This window comes from Zootoca vivipara, chromosome 4 (genome assembly GCF_963506605.1).
Source record: "Zootoca vivipara chromosome 4, rZooViv1.1, whole genome shotgun sequence".
In the NCBI taxonomy this organism is placed as follows: Eukaryota; Metazoa; Chordata; class Lepidosauria; order Squamata; family Lacertidae; genus Zootoca; species Zootoca vivipara.
In genome coordinates this window covers 77,784,540-77,803,524 of record NC_083279.1, presented here as the reverse complement: position 1 = coordinate 77,803,524, position 18,985 = coordinate 77,784,540, and the positions used below count along the sequence as shown (strand labels likewise).

The following is an 18,985-nucleotide window of genomic DNA, read 5'->3' as shown; positions in this document are numbered from 1 at the left end:
GCAAAGTAAAAGGGCAATCTAAAACCAGTCATTAAAGGTTACCCTAAAGCAAGGTGGTCCAACAACTCAGACCAAGTGGGCCACAAGAGCACTTCGTCAGAGAACCTGGGGGCCACACACTGAATTAAATTTCTGTATCGTCAATCAAAGTGGTGCCCATAAAATGAATTACTGCTAGATGAGACACCCCCACACACCCCCACACAAGTTCTCCACACAACTAGGAGGACACAAAAGCCAAGAGCAGCATTTTGCTTCACGCTGTGTGGGAGAAACAAAGCCTGGCCTTCTCCCTGATATCTCTCTGGCACATGTACTTGGAAAAGAGAAGTCAGCCACTTGGTTCATGCCAAGCTTTGGAAACACTCCGATGCAAGAGGAAGTAAGAGTCTCACTGCTTCTGAGCATCTCCATACAGTAGGAAGCGAGGCCACAGCTTGCCTCCCCTGGCACTTTGGTAGACAGGTCCGGTTAGTGGACATCGGAAATAATGGTCGACTACCAAAGCAGCTACATTTGGAGAGCTTTCTCCTAGCTGCCACCCCCCCCCCAAAAAAAAGACTTCCAAACTCCTGTTTGTTATAGCTACTGTACAAATCCTACCCTCCATCCAACAAATGTACTATGGCGGCCCAGACTACCCACATACACAAATTAAGAAATACAGAGATGTGGAAGGGGGGGTGAGCTGGGTACATTGGACTGAGGAAAGAGTGCCCAGTCCATTGCTCATTTCCCACGCTTCCAAAGCCCCCAAAATGCTATTTACAGTGTAGTCAATTATGACCCCAAACAATCTGCAACCCTCACGATCAGGGTGGGGTGGGGTATAGCAGACATTACATAGGAGATAACATCAACCAGTCTCTGGACTTTTAAAAAATGGAACTTGCTAGGTAACGCTGCAGTCTGAGTAAAGCAAGAGGGTAGGAAAAAATGTTATTATTACTACTTGGATTTATAGCCAAGCTTCCAACCGAAAGGTTCCCCAAATTAATGAATGTTAGTTCATCAAAGTAAAACACAGCAATATCACGGACACAAACAACCCCTAAAGAACATAAAATATCATTTCAACAGCACACATTGTATAAACCAGCTGCATGGATGAGAACCCAGATATTTTTCCCTCGCAGGGAGATAAGCAACTGGGGGGGAAATAAATTCTGAGTGGACAAACTGCAGGAAAGTGAAGTGCTGCCCACCCCACCTCCTGCTGTTCTCTCACTCCTGACGGCAGTCAGGGTTCATTAAAAAACCCTTTCAGAGACTTATCACAATCTTCCCATGAACATCTAATTTGATCTATGGGGGAGAGAGGTGTGTGGATCACAGAGACTGAGAGGGAGCGTTAGAAGTCACTAAGGAACTCTCATAAAACCACCAGCATGAAAGCACCTCAGCACTTCATGATACGGCAAAGCAATATATGGCAAGTGGGGAAATAACATCCTAAATGTTAGCTATATGAAAAACTCGCCAGGTGTTAACAACATATTTTATGCTGGGCGGGGTGGGGGTGGGGAGGACAGACGCCATTGAATGGCATTCTCTATACATACTGTCATTATAGAGCATATAAACCCAAAAGGCAGAAGCTGTTTTATCATCTCAATCCCTAATATTAATTTGCTCTGTGGCCCTGAGACAAGTTCGATATTAAAAGGTTGCCCACCCAGAGGTGGAAAGTGAAGCTGGCAAAGAGTACCTGCCTCAGAGCAGCATCGAGAAGATTAATGACTTACATATTTGCCCAGCGCTCTGAAAGATGAAAAGTGCGATGCAAGTACAAAATTACACTTCACAGCACATTAACTGTAACTAATTAGATGCACAGCTCTGGTTCCATCACAGGAGCTCAAAAGAGTTGTAAAAAGAAATGAGGAAGATTCTCCAGACCAGAGGGGAGAAAAATGTTAAAGTGCTCAAGGAGAGACAAAATATAAAATTCTTGATTTTGAAAACGTTATTGACAAGGCTTTCTTTCCAGTAAGAAGATGAGAAAGGTTATTGGGGGGTTTAGGGCCATCTCCGCTTGGGGGAAAACTGTCCAAAATTGGAATGTGGTCCAAAATGTGGGGAGGGGGGAGCACTTCTCTCTCTCTCTCTCTCTCTCTCTCTCTCTCTCTCTCTCTCTCTCTCTCTCTCTCTCTCTCTCTCTCTCTCTCCTTCTCTTCATTCAACCATCATTCATCTTCTCACTCACACAAATATTCCTTCACGTGCAAACACAGAAGTTCCCCCCTCTTGGCTTACGCACACACACACACACACAGGGCCATCTTAAGCGCCCCTGGAGCCACGGAGCAACGGATCACTCTGGCGCCCCCCCCGCCCCGCCCCCTGCTGCGCGGTGCCGCGGCGGGCGGGCAGGCACAGCGCGGTTGGCGGACCGGCCAGCCAGCGGGCGGGCGCAGCTCGTGGCGCCCTCCTGGCGGGCCAGCGCCATGGTGCCCTGCGCCACCGGGGGTCTACCTAGAGCCGGCCCTGCACACACACACACCACACAGGCTTCCACTTCCCCATTCACCCCCATCTAGCCAACCAGCCTGTTCTTCTCCTGCCTTTCCCTGTGTTGTAACTATTTCACTGGCTGAACCACCCCGGCCATCACTGGAGAATGCAATCAGCACTACCAGACGTTTGGAAAATGGCCAGCATTCCTACACCCACAACCAAACCACAGAGTGTGGGCCAAGAGTGGAGTTCCAAAACGCCACTCTATATCTGTGGCACACTGTGCCTGACCCACACACAAGCAAGAATGCCCGCCTGCTGTCCTATTTCCCCCCATCCCCCGTAATGGTGGCGGCGGCAGGTATGGCAGACTCTGGGGTTTCACTTAAGGAAGCGGAAGGGCATAGCTGCCAAGTCTCCCGTTTACCCCGAAAAATCCCCATTTTTCCAGCTGTTCCTAGCTGAAAAAAATTGATTTTTTTGTTTTTTCCTGGTTTATTCTGGCGCGGCAGCCATTTTGGAACTGGGCGGAGCAAGCTCAGAAGCAACTTTTGATGCTGCTCTGCCCAGTTCCAAAATGGCTGCAGTGCGACTTCTGGCATGGTGGCCATTTTGGAACTGGGCAAAGCAGCATCAAAAGTCACTTCTGAGCATGCTCCGCCCAGTTCCAAAATGGCGGCAGCGCTACTTCCGGTCTGCTATTTCCGGCCCGGTCCCTTATTTCTCTGACAGCAACTTGGCAGGTATGCAGAAGGGCCATGTGAGTGTTCTCAGGATGGCAAGTTTTAAATCCAGTTATTTCGAAAGAGTTTTAAGCACACCTAATCCTGTGTTGAACTGCAGCCCAAAACATTACGTAGTGTCTACCCTGCAGGCAGCTACATTTTCCACTGCAGGCTTCACAGGTTCAACATGCTTATCCTGAATAGCAAGGTCTTGCTCTTTGTTTTCATGTGAACCAACCCTATCAAATGAATCAATTGAAACACTACCTAATAATTTAACAAGTCAATCCTTAAACAAAATATACAATTACTTTAGGGTCTTTTTCTTTTCTTTTTCCTTTTTGTTTACAACATATCCTCTTTTATCCGCCGTAGAAAGTGCTGTTGGGGGGGGGGCAGCATACAGCAAACATTACTGATTAATCCTCCCTTTTGTATACTTAAATGCATTAGTAGGCCAGGCTAATGAGGGATTCGGTTCACATTTAAAGGCAAATTTTCCTAACTCCTGAAAATATATGAACCAAATACAGTCATCCTTTGAAATTCAGACTTCTTTGAATTTTGCAATGCAGTTCTCTAACCAAGCAATTCATACAAACTAGGTAAAGTGCGCATAAAAATGCATTATAATAGTGGATACTACTTGCAAAAATGACAACATTGCATACAAAAATGTGCATGTAGGAGAAATTTGTACTAAAATGCTGGTTTTTTTCTTCTGACCTTTTTTTAAAATGAAAGAATTTGCAAACTGATGTTGAAATTGAAAGACCCGCCCATTCTTAGGCCCAATAGAACAATTTAAGAAAAATAACACAAGATAAATCACAGCGGCATTTTATACAATTGTATGCATCATAAAATAGGTTAACTTATGGAAGTTCATGGAATTGGCTGCCCCCTCCTCTCCTCTCCTCTGCCATCATGAAAGCCTCTCCAGAGGTTTGCTGGCCCTTCCTGTACAATGTGGGACAGGGTGCGTGGAGCTGTTGGGTGAAATCTTTCCTTCCATATAATTCTTTGATCCAAGCCCAATTCCAGTTGATTCTCCAGCTCTCCCAATAGCCCTTAGCATCCCATCCTACATGATTCGGGAGGGAGACAAAACCTTCCAGAGTGGCTTTTTTCAGGGGGAGGGATTCAGGTGGCTACAGAGGTGGAACAGGAGATGGAAGCCTTTTTTCCATTATGTTCCTTAAGTTAACTTACCTTAGATTCCAAGCCAAAGATTGCCAATCATTATTATAGACTGCATTCAAGGCACCTGCCTCTCCTCTGTGTAAAGAAGAATCAGGTTTGTTCAGAATTATTTTAAAAATAATTGGCTCAGTTTCTGTATTTTCTTAACCTTGTCTGGCCACAGGGCTTGCTTGCAGATGTGGTCACACAAAAATTGGGGAAGCTATGTAGGACCTCCACAGCTACAATTGCTCAAACAGGGTTTGTTGACAGCACTTCACCCATCCTGTGATTCTTACTCCCTCTGCAACACAAACACGACCTTCCTGTTGCAAGAGTAGATAATTCTATTTACATATCAATATACAGTCGTACCTTGGTTTTCAAATGCCTTGATACTTGTACGTTTTGGCTCCCGAACGATCGAAACCCGAAAGTGAGTGTTCCAGTTTTTAAACTTTTTTTGGAAGCCGAACGTCCGATGCGGCTTCCACTATTATTTCTGGTGCACCTGCACAATCGGAAGCCAAATGTCTGATGCGGCTTCCACTATTATTTCCGGTGCACCTGCGCAATCGGTTTCTAAATGTTTCGGAAGTCGAACGGACTTCCAGAATGCATTCTGTTTGAAAACCAAGGTGTGACTGTATAATAGTTCAATCCTGTAAGTAAGTCCTACTGAACCCAATTGGGCTTATTTCTGAATAGTCACACATAAGATTGCATTGCATGCAAATTAAGTGCATTATTTCCTTGCTGAGGGAGTGGCATCACTACTGCCCATCTTTCCACTTCCTTGCAAGCAGGTATGCATCACAGACGTGCTGGTGTACACAAGAAAGTCTGATTAATACAGGAGTCACAGAATTCCGAAACTCAAAGGCCGGGGCATTTCAAAATGATGAGAGAACAGAAATGTGTCCAAACATGGTGACACCTTGCCTCTTCCAGTAAGCAGGAGCGACAACCAACCCAACCTGAGATCAGGTGAGCAGCAGCACCACACTATCTGCTACTGATTGCACTGAAACATTAACAGCCATGCGCAGGTGCACCAAGACATCAAGGGCCTGATCCCAGTTCTGACATCACTCCTGTTTCAGCAATGGCCAACTGCCCATTGCCTTTGAAACAGCACAACCAAGGCAGTGCTTTGGGTGCTTCCAGACAATCTGTTTACTGAGCGTTCCTTCCTGATCTGTTTGCTACATTGGCTATTTAGTGAGCATTCACCCCGATTTGTTTGTGGAGAGGCTAGACGACGTTGTGTCCAGCGACCCTATCCTTTCCAGTCCATTTCCCCGTCACTTTCCTTACTGCAAAAAGCCTGATGTTTTGAGAAAGCAGGTTTGTTGCGCAAGGCCTCCCAATCAACTGTCATTGCGAATTTGCCAGCTTGCGATTGAATCCCGCCCCAGAATAGCAACAGACTGAAAACACCATTCACGACTCTCTTCTCTGCTACCGCTTTGCGCAGCATCCTATGTACCATCAAGGACAGCAGCAAACCTGGGATGGTCAATTCTTGTAGAGATCTAACAACGGACACATCAGATCCTTCTTTAGCTGTGCCAATGGAGTCAACAGGTATGGCCATGATAGAAGAACAGGAGAGGAGGGCTAGCCATTAGACAAATTCTCTGTTCAGCTGTCAGCATTCTCCCCAAGGGAGTCTTCTTCATTTATAAGTAGTGCACAGTGATATTCATGCCAAGTGGCATACAGAAACCAGCTGTGAGGAAGAGATAAGACGTTTTAAAGAGGAGATACGGAACACACTGTACTAAGTCAACTGAAAATGTACAGAAATCATAAAGCTGTCATACACTGCAATGAAAAAGGTCCATGTGGCGTATTCAGTAAGGTTGTGACAATACCTCCCTGTAAGCAACCTGAAATGGATAGTCTTCTTAACCTTTTGAAGGAAACACCTGTCATACAAGCTTTAGATTAGGACCAAAGGCAGGTGGAACATTCTAAGAGCAGTTAAGGCAATTTGAAAGCAACCTTGCCAGGGCGAAATAGCTTCTCCTTTATCCCAGGACATGTGTGGAAAAACAACACTTCTGCAAATTTTCAGCATGGTTCAGTTTGAACTGGGAAATAGCTGGCCAAGGAGAATTCCTATTGGTGAAAATCCATGACATTTACCTACGCACCTCCCCCTTGCCAATCTCTAGAACGTGAAACACAAAGGAAAGGAAAGGATGGACAGCTGAACCGGCATTTTACTAGTTAGTACAGTTGTACCTTGGAAGCCGAACGCCTTGGCTCCCGAACAAATCGGCTCCCAAACGATCAAAACCTGGAAGTGTTCTGGTTTTTGAACGATTTCCGGAAGCTGAACATCTGGCACGGCTTCCGATTGGCTGCAAGACGCTCCTGCAGCCAATGGGAAGCCGCGCTTTGGTTTTCGAACGGCTCCAGGAGTCGAACGGACTCCCAGAACGCATTCTGTTCAAAAACCAAGGTACCACTGTATACATGTTTAAGGCAAGTTCCATACTGCAGGGAGAAGGACGCACTATGACCACTATTTTAAATGTTATGTCTGTGTCCACCCTAACACTGTAGGTATGTGGCAAAGCCAAGGCACTGTTGAGAAATCAGCATAGCAGGAAATATTTAGCCTGAGTTTCGCATTCTTTTTCACTAATTTCCAGCAAATACTCTTGTACATATAGACTTTTATCAGCAACACACCCCTTCCTGACCATTTCTTTTACCGATCTACATTGCATTTGTAAACACCCTGGAATGAAGTTTTGACTGGGAAAAGTCTTGTACTGAGGGGAAAAAACATGGCATTGGTTGGTCTCCTTTGTTCAAGTCAAAGTGTGGTATTCAACTACTGAGAGTAGACCTTTTGAAATGGACGAGTCTCACTTAGTCATGTTCATTTCAATGGGCCAACTGTTTAAAGGCTAGTAGAACACCACCTAAATACTTTACCAGTACTTTACAGTACTCAATACAGTGGTACCTTGGTTCTTGACTGGCTTAGTTGTCGAACAAATCAGCTCCCAAACGCCGCAAACCCGGAAGTATGTGTTCTGGTCTGCGAACGCTTTTCGAAAGCCGAACATCCGACATGGCTTCTGCATGAGTGCAGGAAGCTCCTGCAGCCAATCAGAAGCCGCTCCTTGGTTTTCGAACAGTTCAGGGAGTCGAACGGGACTCCCGGAACAGATTAAGTTCGAGAGCCAAGGTACCACTGTGCTTAATTATTTAATTAATATTTCATTAGAAGAATTTCATTCAGGAAAAAAAATACTGTTACCAGATCTCAGTACTTGATAATATACGAAGTAGTGATGCTGGAGATTTTTATTAAGGATGCACTGGCGGAGGGGTGGTAGCTCTATAGAGGAGCACTTGTTTCATATGCAGCTCTCGGGGTCATGTTGGGCCAGTCACTGTCTATAACTCTAAGCCTACCTATCAGGGGACCTCCGTACAGGGAGCCGCTGCCTCTCCTGCTGACCAGCACATCACCCAGTGAGAGCAGCAGTAGCAGGTCAGGGGAGGAGGAGGAGGAAGTCAGGGGGATGGAGGAGAGAGGGCTCAGAGATGCTGCAGAGCCCTGGCACTGCCCTGACCAACGAGCTGAGGAAACGGGGCAGCCACTTCCGTTGCCCCAGTTAAGGCGTGGTACTAAACGTAAGGAAGGGAGGCGGCATTTCGGGGTGCCCAAGCTCTTATGCTGGTCACGTAACAGGGAACGTCCATTCCCGGATTCTGCGAGTGACTAGAAGGTCATGTTCCTTGGCATCTCTGCACTGTAAATACTATGCACAATAAACCTGTTAAAGACAGGGTGGACTTTGGCGTCTTTACTCAAGAGTAGCCACACACAAGCCCGGACACTACCTCACAGGGTTACTGAAAGGGGGGGGGGAACCACGTAGACCACCTGGAGCTCCTTGGAGGGAAAGGTGGGCTATAAATGCAATGTAATAATTAGCGTTGCTTTTGGCATTAACCAGAGGAGTAATATGTATACGACCTCAGCGTGCTCAGTGGAATTATGCAAAGGCCGGCTGAGAAGAGGAAGGAGAAGCCTGGAAACCAGCCCACAGTCACAGCATAAAGACTATTGAACGTGACAAGTCCAAGAGTCCCCATCACGACCTCTAAGCAGGCGATGCAAGCAAATATAGCTCCTGTCAAAACGAGAAAACACAAAAAAAAATTAAAATAAGACACTTGTGCTTTTCTCCATTTATTTGAAACATTTCTCACCCGCCTATTCTCAGAAGGTTCCGGGGTGGCATTCAAGAGTGTTACTTAAGCTACTTATTAATAGGGTTAAGCTTCTTCTTTTTTAAGCCCCAAATAATAAATAGCAATGTAAAATAAAACTGACAAATCCACCCAACACCTCCTAACTCCTTTTGTAATTTATGACATGACAACCGCCGCGACCTATCCTTTCGCAACTTCAACTCACCTTGTTCATTAGGAAGAACTAATTTGGACAACATGGACCGAAGGACCGGAATGGGCATTGCAAGTAGCAAGGAAGGCACTCTCACTGCAAAACACACAAGCCAGCAATATTATGAATGGGAGACTGAAATAGATGAAGCTGTACTGTAAATTACAACAAAGCAAAAGGAAACAGCCAAGATATTTTGATAGTCATATAGGGTTGTCTCCAACTAAGTCATACTCAGAGAAGATCCACTAAAATACAGTAGATGCATTTAAATTACTCAAGTCTATTTCAGTGGGCTTTCAATGGTTTGGTAAGGATTAATGTGAACCTAACCTGAAACAATATGCAAACCGAAATGCAAATGTATTTCAAAATTCATACTTTTCTGAATTTTGTGGTGCAGTTCTCGAACCAAGGAATGTGTATAAAAATGCATACATCTGGGGGAAGTGTGCATAAAATTGCATATATTCTTGAAAATAATGTAGCCCAGAAATTACTCCTCACAGTTGTGAGCACCACCTGTTTTCAAAACGTCTACATAACCAGCATTCTTACCAAAAGTTCTGAATTTTCACCGGTCTGGTACTGAACTCACCTAAAAGCATCAGCAACGTAGTGTTGGCAAAAGCAGCCATGACGGCTCCTCCTATGTAAGAGAAGATCCCGAGGTAAACAAGGTAAAAGTCCTTTAAGTACTTGACAAGGACAAGGATTCCTAGAAAGCCAATCAGAGACGCAACAGTAGATGCAGCTGAGCCGTATCCTATGTAGATGGCATTCCAGCAGAGCGGAGCGTTCAGTTCATAGATTGTGTAAAGAGAAAGCGCGCCGATCATTATGAACAAGTAAGTCATGAATGTACAAAGCAACAATGCGATCAGAGTCCGTTTCCTACAGGGAGATTTCCGAAATAAGTCATAAACTCCAGAAAAGGTTTCCTTGAGCTTTTCTTTCAGAGACTTTGGCTCATCATCAGATACCCGGACAGTGTCATCCAAGAAACACATAACATACAAAATGTTGACCACATGAAGCAGTGACATCACCACGTATGTCCAGGTAAAGTCCAAAGCTTTTAAAATGTAGCCTGAAGACAGTCCTCCCAATCCAGAGGCCACTCCAAGGATGAAGTCGATCACCGCTATTCGGATGGTATTCTGCTTCTCATTCTCACAAAGGTCAGCTATGAAGGAAAAGGCACCGCCGAGGAAGGTTGCTAGGCTTCCAAACAGCCCAGTAATGAAGGCCGAAATGAATAGGAGAGAGAGGGGCAGCGAGAAATAGGATATAGCACAGAGGAAGATGGTGCTCACAAGACTCCCCACCATAGGAAGAACCAGCGATACTTTGCGCCCCCAGCGTTCTCCATTTGCTACGACGACAAAGGCTACCAAAATGCTGAGGGCACCCGCACACAGCTCTGTTTTCAAGATAAAAATAGAGACTTTTTCTTGGACTTCCTGAAAGAGGAAAATAAACAGATTTAATATAAAGTAGCAGGGAGCGGGTTGTCAATCCGTGAATGCAAACCTGTGTAATAACGGATTGTTAATGGCTTGCGATAACATGGAGGCAAGCGTGGAACCAGTGTGTTGTGGAGTGCCCTCCCTGCTGAAATACCAAGGTGCCATCAGTACTGGCATTCCACTGGCTCTTGAAGACACACCTGTTCAGGTGGGCATGCTCCTGAACTTCAACTTGATCCTACTGTTTCCCCCCCAGTTGTTTCCATTGTCATGCTTTCTAACTTTTTTCGTCTTCCAAAAATGACCCCATAATTTTTGGGTTTTATTGATATTGATGCTGCATTTTATGTGGTATTCTATGCTGTTTTTAAGTTCCACTTTAATCAATGTTTTATATTTGCTGTTATCCGCCCTGAGCCTGGTTTTTAAACCGGGAAGGGCAGGATATAAAGAAAAATGTATTATTATTATTTATTATAACTGGCTTGTGGCATATTTTAATTAAATATGTTTTAATGCTACGGTGGAATTGTTAGTGTATTTTAATTATGTATGGATTTTATAACTGGTTTTATAGTTGCAAACCACTTAGAAGCCATTTTGGTTTGTGAGCAGTACATAAATGATTATTATTTAAAACATCACCATCTTTCCCTCTTTCACATGTAGGAGACAGTGTGAAGAGGGAAGCCCAAATTTTGATCAGCCAGCGCAACCACAGAGACAAAAGAGCCTTAAAATACCTTTTTAGGTCACATTCACACCATACATTTCAAACACAAGGTTTTCCTGGAAGAATCATGGGAACTGTAGTTCACCCTCAGAGCTACAATTCCCAGCGCCCTTAACAAGCTATAGTTCCCATGATGCTTTGGAGGAAGGTGTGTGCTTTAAATGGTGTGGATATGATTTTAACACATTTACAGCGGCATAAGCTTTTGTGGACTAGATTCTACATCACCTAGTGCGTGAAATGCCAGTCGAAGCCATACCTGTATCTGTGTATCTATTTACAGACGGGAGGAGAATTATAAATCACCATGTTGAAATGCCACAAAATGCAAGGGGCCCATTACATTTCTGTGCATAGCTCAAATGTATCAAGCCCACAGAGAAAGCACTGGCAAGCAAAGTAAGCACGGAGGTTATCTCACACACACTTGAACTTTGAGTAGAAATGTCGCAGACTATGCATGCCTCTTGCATTTAGTGACCTTTTGGCCCTTCTGTAAACGATTCTCTCTCCTTGAGAGTGGCAGAATAACACTTGCCGACTGAAGACACACTTGGTGTGTCTGTTCTGAGAGACAGGGTAGGACCTTGGGGCAGATGTCCAGGCCCCCCTCACTCAGCAGACTCAACGGGGGGCCCCCGCCCGAAACCGCAGGACTGTTGTTTCCTACGATCATGTTGTTGTTTTTCTGTTTGAAGAGTTTCTTAACACAAAAGGACCTTTAACTTCCTCCGGGCAAGATGATAACATGGCAATGCTCTGTCTGGATGGGGTAGCGGAGAGGAGAGACAGAAGGCCCAACACTAAGCAAATGTTGCAAGAATCCCAGCTGGTACAAGATGACCCTGGTGCTTGGCGTTGTGTGCAATCCAGAGGAAAAAACCATGAGCCTTGAATGCACTTATTTAAAGAAGTCCATAGGACTTAGCCACATCAGCTTGGGTTGCACACAGCCATGTTTTCACATGAGGTATCTGCTGATCACTCCAGATAATGAGGGAGAGTCACCAAAACATATGCTGCACATAAATTAAACACAACACTCCACTACTTAAGTCAGGCACACAAGAAAGTAAACGAGAAGCGCCTGGATTAAAAGCAGCTGAGTTTCAGCAAAGCCAATGAAGCATTGCACTGTGACGCTAGCTGAAGATTTGGCCCACATGTCTTAAATCTGAAGATACGTTTCACTCTAGGGCACAGTTTGTGAAGCAAGTAAATAGAACTTGCAACAGAAATTTAAACAGGGAGGAGTCCTCAACTTATATTAAAGATTAAATTAAGGGATAGAGCATTGTGAGGCAAAACAAGATGCAAGGAAGGGAGCGCTGCTAGCAAACCCTATTATTAATGAAAGCATTTTCCACAATCTGCAACCAGTCTAGCAAGCAGCATGCCTGCATTGCACATTAAACAGTGTACAGTGGTACCTTAGTTGTCAAACAAATCGGCTCTCGAACGCCGCAAACCCAGAAATGAGTGTTCTGGTTTGCGGACGTTTTTTGGAAGCCAAACATCCGACGTGGCTCCTGATTGAGTGCAGGAAGCTCCTGCAGCCAACGGGAAGCTGCGCCCTGGTTTTCGAATGGACTCACAGAACGGATTAAGTTTGAGAACCAAGGCACCACTGTATCAGTGTAAGATCCCCCACTTTAGCTATAAAGATATTTGTTCAAGCAGGCCAGCCGCAGTCTGGTCTAATGAATTCTGAGCTTCTTTGTAATTAAACATGAATCCAATTCTAACACAGTACAAAAGATATTTGAATGCAAATGCTAGGAAGCCTTCTTAAAAATACCGCTTTAAAATCCTTGATCCTGAACCATCCCTAAAATGAGTGATCAACACTGACCATATTCAAGTTCCTAAGGCAATCAGTGACTGGAGATACACAACTTCTCTGTTTTAAAACTTCAGCCCACCTTCGATGGGGTAGTCCTCCTCCTGAAAAAATCAGGTTGCAATCTGGCAGTACTCCTGGATGAAGATGTCCAAAGAGTACTGTGGCCAGGGTTGCTTTTGTCCAGCTTAGGCTGGTGCACCATCAGCAGCCATTCTTGAAAAGCTCTGGCAAAAGTGTCACATCCAGGTTGGATTATTGCCATGTGCTCTCAATGGGACTACATTTGAAGAGTCCACACAAAGTTCAGTTGGCGAGCCTACTGGAACGCCCTCTTAAAGCTGCCAGAGCCCCGTCCTCTTTTGCAGCTCGTCCTCCCAGCTGTGATTATTCCAGCAGCTGACAATTCATTGACTGTGTCATTTAACTCAAAAGAGGGTCTTGTGTATCCTTGGTTCAAGTGGACGTTTTCTTTGCAACGCTCTCTCCTAGTGGACACAACCCAAACATATGCATTTTAAAATTTCCATTAAAGCCTGTGGAACTAAAGAGCATACAATTAAATCTCTCGCAGCGATATATAGAGACTAGCAGTCTAATCCTACAAATGTTTTCTTACGAGTTTACCCAGTGTAAACTCAGATGTTTACACCGAACCCATTGAATTCGGTGGAGATTACTCCCAAGAAAACGAGAGTAGGAGCTTTCTGGATAGAAATCAGTAGACTTGTGCTGTCCCTTTAACTATGCCTGGTATGCACCCAAGGAGAACTTTGAGCTTACCTTTTGCTTCAAGAAAGTTGGGTCGCTTTGGTTCACGTGGCAATGAGAAGCATTGTCATTATCAAAGGTGGAATTGGTGATATCCTCCCAGAGCCTCCAATACACATATTGCTGCGTCAATGGCATGGAATATAAAAACATGAACAAGGCAACCACAGGTTCCACTACCATAAATTTCTTCATGCTTGAATCCGAGTTTTAATTCTGTTTCAGAAAGAAAAGAACGTATTAGTCTTCTTGGAAGGACCAACACCTGCACACCTGCAGTCCCACAACAGGTGATGAGTCAAGCAAGAAAAAAAACACTGCAACCCTGATGGTTTGGGGCGCTGTTACCAGAAGGGGTGGATCCTCTGGAATTCCTTGTTAAATTATGCAAGAGCCACTTAAACTGCTCTGACTCACATTTGCTCTAACCTACACTGCTAAGATGGGGTTTTCAAATGACTTTAGCACAAGGGAGTTCTATTTTTTTAATAACTTCTACTGGGTTTGGGGTATATGGGTGGCAGACACATCATGCTCCTTCTGAGGAAGTTTATCACCTTTGGTCCCCACCCTGCACTCAGCTCTCACCTGCGGCTTCCAGAAGTTGTCAGCATGCAATAGGGGGTCGCTCCTCAGGAAATGGCTTCGACTGGCTGGCTAATCCAGATGAGGGCAGCTGATGGCTTTCAAACCCACAGCGAGTTATGGACTTCCACTGTATGAGAAGACAGGCTCCAGCAGATTGAGCAGACAAGAGTAATAGTGGGTCCAACAGTCAAGAAGGTAGGTGGTTTCTGCTCATGCTGTAGGGGGAAGTGAAGGGGCAGATGGAGCTCATCAACCTGGGAAGGTACCCTAGCTAGGATAAGGAAAACTCTGGCCCTAAACTTCCACTGCCTTGTGCGGTATCTTTGGGAAAAGAAAAGGAGTCCCTAAGATGGTTGGATGGCCTTGTACGCCTCCTTCTTGCAACTCCTGCAGCCAACCTGGGGCCAAACTACTTTCCTTTGGGCCACACCAGCGAGGCTGATTGTTGTCTGGGTAGCCCAGTCTTGTTGTCTGGGTAGCCCAGGACCTCCATACACACTGCCCAGGCTTGTGCCCCATGGAGGTCACTTGGGTGCAGCTAATGCAACAGTTTGACTTCACCCCTGGAGGTGCACTCCATTGTCTCTCAAGACAGACAGATGCCAACAACCTACTGGGTTATTTTATCCATTTTCCTGCTTTGCAATTTTGGTTTCTGTTTTTCTGTCTTGAACAACATAATTAGACAATGAAAGCAGTGCTTTTTTTTCTGGCAGTACACAATGGTACACAGTACCGCATGGGTAGGTAAACTAAGGCCCAGGGGCCGGATTCAGCCCAATCGCCTTCTAAATCCGCCTGTGGACGGTCCGGGAATCAGCATGTTTTTACATGAGTAGAATGTGTCCTTTTATTTAAAATGCATCTCCGGGTAATTTGTGGGGCATGCCTGGTGTTTTTGCATTAGTAGAATGTGAGCCCGTGTCCCAGCAGAATCATGAATGGTATGACCCTGTGGCGAAAATAGGCATGCACAGTCAGGTACTAAGAGTACAGAACAAGGTATAGAGTTGCAGCAAGTCCTTTAATTACCACATCATGTAATAACTACATACCAATATTTTAATGAAGTTCCAGTAAAACATGCAACTCTCTCCAGTAGCACCTTACGAGACCAACTAAGTTTGTCATTGGTATGAGCTTTCGTGTACATGCACACTTCTTCAGATACTTTCATGCGCATGCACACGAAAGCTCATACCAATGACAAACTTAGTTGGTCTCTAAGGTGCTACTGGAAGGAATTTTTTTATTTTGTTTCGACTACGCCAAACCAACACGGCTACCTACCTGTAACACGCAACTCTGTTTTACATGTATTTGTTTTTCCTGACTCCCAAGGAAGTTTTGTGTCCAGGGCAACTGCCCAGAGTATCAGCACCTTTACCCCCCTAGAAATAAAGCACTTTAATAGCAACTGAAGTACTGGTTGAGTGACCTGGTTAAAAGACAGGGCAGGGCACCTGAATCTTTAAAAGTTGTGTTTCAGCATGTGTGCCTTTTATGAAAAATTATGGCCTTTTCCAGATGGCCTGTTTATTCAGCATTCATTAAAAGACAATGAATTATAAGACAGTGGAGAACTCATACAGCTACTGTCACCCCAGGGAAAGTTACCCTGTCTGGTCTTTAACTGTAATAAAGATTGATTGAGATTTTTTTTTGTTATCTATCACAGCTTCCCAGTTCCTCGTTCATATTTATAGCAGCAGTTACTAGTGTGTACGTGTGTGCACACACATTCTACTCTTGAGAGGGTCTTTCAGAAAAATAAAGTGTTGGGCCAAACACAATGCCAGCACTTCTCATATAAGGCAGCTGTCCAGCAGCAAATGTGTATGTTTTTTCCTCCCAGGATTGGCCTGAGAGACACCACAATTTAACGTGGATTGTACAATGACAAAACGTTGGGATACATGCCAATGATGCATTTTCCAAAAAGTTTATTCCAAGGCAGGAATTATGCTAATACCAAGTTTATACTCCATTGGAAAAAGCACAGGTTCTTACAGTCTAAGGCCCAGAACTGCTGAACAGTACTGTACTGGTCCACTCAAAGACATGTTACTATTTCTGCCTCAAGTGTCTTAGAGTCACCCCATCAGCTAGAAAGGGGAGCTTTTAAGCCACAGTATGCTCCAAAGTTAAGCATTTAGGAACACTGAAAACACTAGGTGCGTCCGTTTCAAAAGAATGGTGTGCAACTTTTGTTATGTAAATTGGAACTTCTAGGGAAACACAAGTCACTCTGAAAGATATTGGACCACTCCAAATCATTTGCCCATGAACGTGCACAAACTATGGTAGATCTAGCTAAAAGGCAACGCCTGAAGATCTGCATTGATTGTTGCAATATGTCCATTAATTATTATTATTATTTAGGAATACAATAATAATAATTTGTTGTTGTTGTTGTTCAGTCATTTAGTTGTGTCCGACTCTTCGTGACCCCATGGACCAGAGCACACCAGGCACTCCTGTCTTGCACTGCCTCCCGCAGTTTGGTCAAACTCATGTTTGTAGCTTCGAGAACACTGTCCAACCATCTCGTCCTCTGTCGTCCCCTTCTCCTAGTGCCCTCAATCTTATCCTAGTGCTCTCAATAATAATTAGGAATACAATAATAACTATAAGATTGATGTGTAATCTTAGAATGCTGTACAACCTTAGAAGGGGCGTGGGCCGCGTGGCTGTGACAATCATGAAGATTGCCACTGCAACTCCTTTGTAGAAAACAAACCTGGGAATATACATTAGGGGGAAAAAAGAATGACTACCACTGTTTTAAATAAACAAAAGCTTGGTCAGCTTCATTCGAACTTCATCCAGGAAAACAAGGAAGGTGAAGTAAAGCTCAGCTGGTTCTTATGGCCCTGCATCTCTCTCACATGACACTGCAAACAAAACGAAACCCAACAAAAATCGCACGCGTCAGTTATTTAGCCTTTGCGCAACTGTCTGCTTGGCGGCTCGAAAAACCTCAAATGCCTGTCTTTTTGAGCCACAGGTCATCAAACTGCAGAGCGGCACCCGTTCACCTGCAGCAACCTTGCAAGTCACCCCCTGCGCATCAGATTGTCAGAAACTTGTGCCTATTTGTTTTCCCCTCCCCCTCCAGTCAGTTGTAAGTGGGGTGGAGGGGGAATTTTATTTTATCCCCCCCCCCCAAGCATCTTGTCGCCTTCAGCCTAGTTTATATTGCAAAGTGGCTCGGCCTCGGCTGTCATGCAAACGAACGAACAGCCGTGCGCTCTGTGCAAGCAAGAAGATGCTCAAGTATTTGCAGTGCTTTTTTCCGGGGGGACGCAGGGGTGCACACACCCCTAACAATTTTTTTAATGAAAAAAGCACTGCGGTATTTGAAAGCAGCTCCCCGAATTTATCCCCGTGACCCGGAGCTTTTGTGCACGCGTTTGCCCCTCCGCTCCCGATATCGCGCGCGCAGGCAGCACCGGGGGATGACGGTGGTGCACGCGCACGCTCGAGCGCAAGCGCAAACTGCGCTCCAGCGCCGCCCTACTCGCCATTCGCTTACCTCCGGCCGCACGCAGCCCCACCTGTCCCGCTTCCCCAACTCCTACTACGCCTCCATGGCCTGTTGCAGACGAAGGAGCGCCGCCTCTCCATTAGGGAGACAAGCGCTACCTGCCCTCGGCTCCCCGCGCGCTCCTCGCCCGGCTCATGCGAACGAGGCCCTGTTTATTGGCTCCCAATATGAGACAGAAGCCCTCACGAGGCGATTGGCCTGCCGACGCGTCACTCGAATCCGCAGGAGCCCGCCTCTCCGGCGGAGCGCCCGGGTCTTGTTGTTCCGCGCATGCCCGGTGTGTGGAGGCGGCCGCGCGGCTTTGGCAAAGTCTGGGCTTGGCTGGCTTGGGGCGGTGAGAGTCCAAAGGCTGCGCGAGGACGACCGGGAGATGTTAGGGCATGGACGCTCCTAGCGTTACGGTATGCAATAGGCCAGGGGTCAGCAACCTTTTTCACCGTGGGCCGGTCCACCGTCTCTCAGACCATGTGGTGGGCCGGATTATATTTTGAAAAAAATATGTGAACGAATTCCTATGCCTCACAAATAACCCAGATGTGCATTTTAAATAAAAGGAAACATTCTACTCATGTAAAAACACGCTGATTCCCGGACCGTCCGCGGGGCGGATGGAGAAGGTGATTGGGCCGCATCCGGCCCACGGGCTTTAGGTTGCATACCCCTGCAATAGGCCGCCTCAGTCCCACCTCCTTTCCACAGTCGCTAAGTGTCCTACCCGTTGCGCCATTCAGAAGGAGAAGGAATAGATAGTTGCCCCGAAGTAACCTCATACAATATAAGAAGATGACAGTGAACCGTCACAAGGCAGTTCGCAATCATACAGTAAAAACAGCTAAAATAGTGATCTCTGATTATTATTATTATTATTAAATTTGTGTACTTCATTTGTAGATCACAGGGCAGTTCACAAGATAAAAACACAAAATACAAACTAAAAAGAAAACACAAACCAATAACTCCTCCTCCTTGTAACCTGGTGTTAAGCTGGATAGCTCACCTTATATGTTGGTACCAAAAACTTGAACTCTGCCCTCTAGCAGATTGACAGCCAGTATAGATCTCACAGACAATATTATTATTTTGGAATGCCCTCCCATCATATGTCAAACAGAAAAACAACTACGGTACCAGTATTTGCCTTTTACAAGACATCTGAAGGTAGTTTTAAATGGTTGATGTTTTACTGTGTTTTTAATACTCTGTTAGAAGCCATCTAGAGGGGCTGTGCCAACCCA

The 18,985-nt window shown here is 45.3% G+C and overlaps 1 protein-coding gene across 3 annotated transcripts; it reads right to left on the bottom strand.

The window, feature by feature from the left end:
• Positions 1–832: 832 nt before the first annotated feature.
• Positions 833–17,984, bottom strand: SLC46A3 (solute carrier family 46 member 3). 3 transcript variants are annotated; one of them, XM_060273815.1, is made up of 8 exons: positions 17,739–17,984; positions 14,204–14,418; positions 13,628–13,831; positions 9,401–10,265; positions 8,815–8,898; positions 8,371–8,527; positions 4,932–6,096; positions 833–4,875 (listed from the first exon to the last, which is right to left on the bottom strand). In XM_060273815.1, the coding sequence occupies exons 3-7, from the start codon at positions 13,808–13,810 to the stop codon at positions 6,009–6,011; spliced, it is 1,377 nt and encodes a 458-aa protein (XP_060129798.1). In that variant the 5' UTR covers positions 13,811–13,831; positions 14,204–14,418; positions 17,739–17,984; the 3' UTR covers positions 833–4,875; positions 4,932–6,008. The 3 variants fall into 3 exon arrangements, with proteins under 3 accessions (XP_060129798.1, XP_060129799.1, XP_060129797.1); XM_060273816.1 differs by lacking the exon at positions 14,204–14,418; XM_060273814.1 differs by lacking the exon at positions 17,739–17,984 and having other exon boundaries at positions 14,204–17,729.
• Between the last annotated feature and the right edge of the window lie 1,001 nt (positions 17,985–18,985).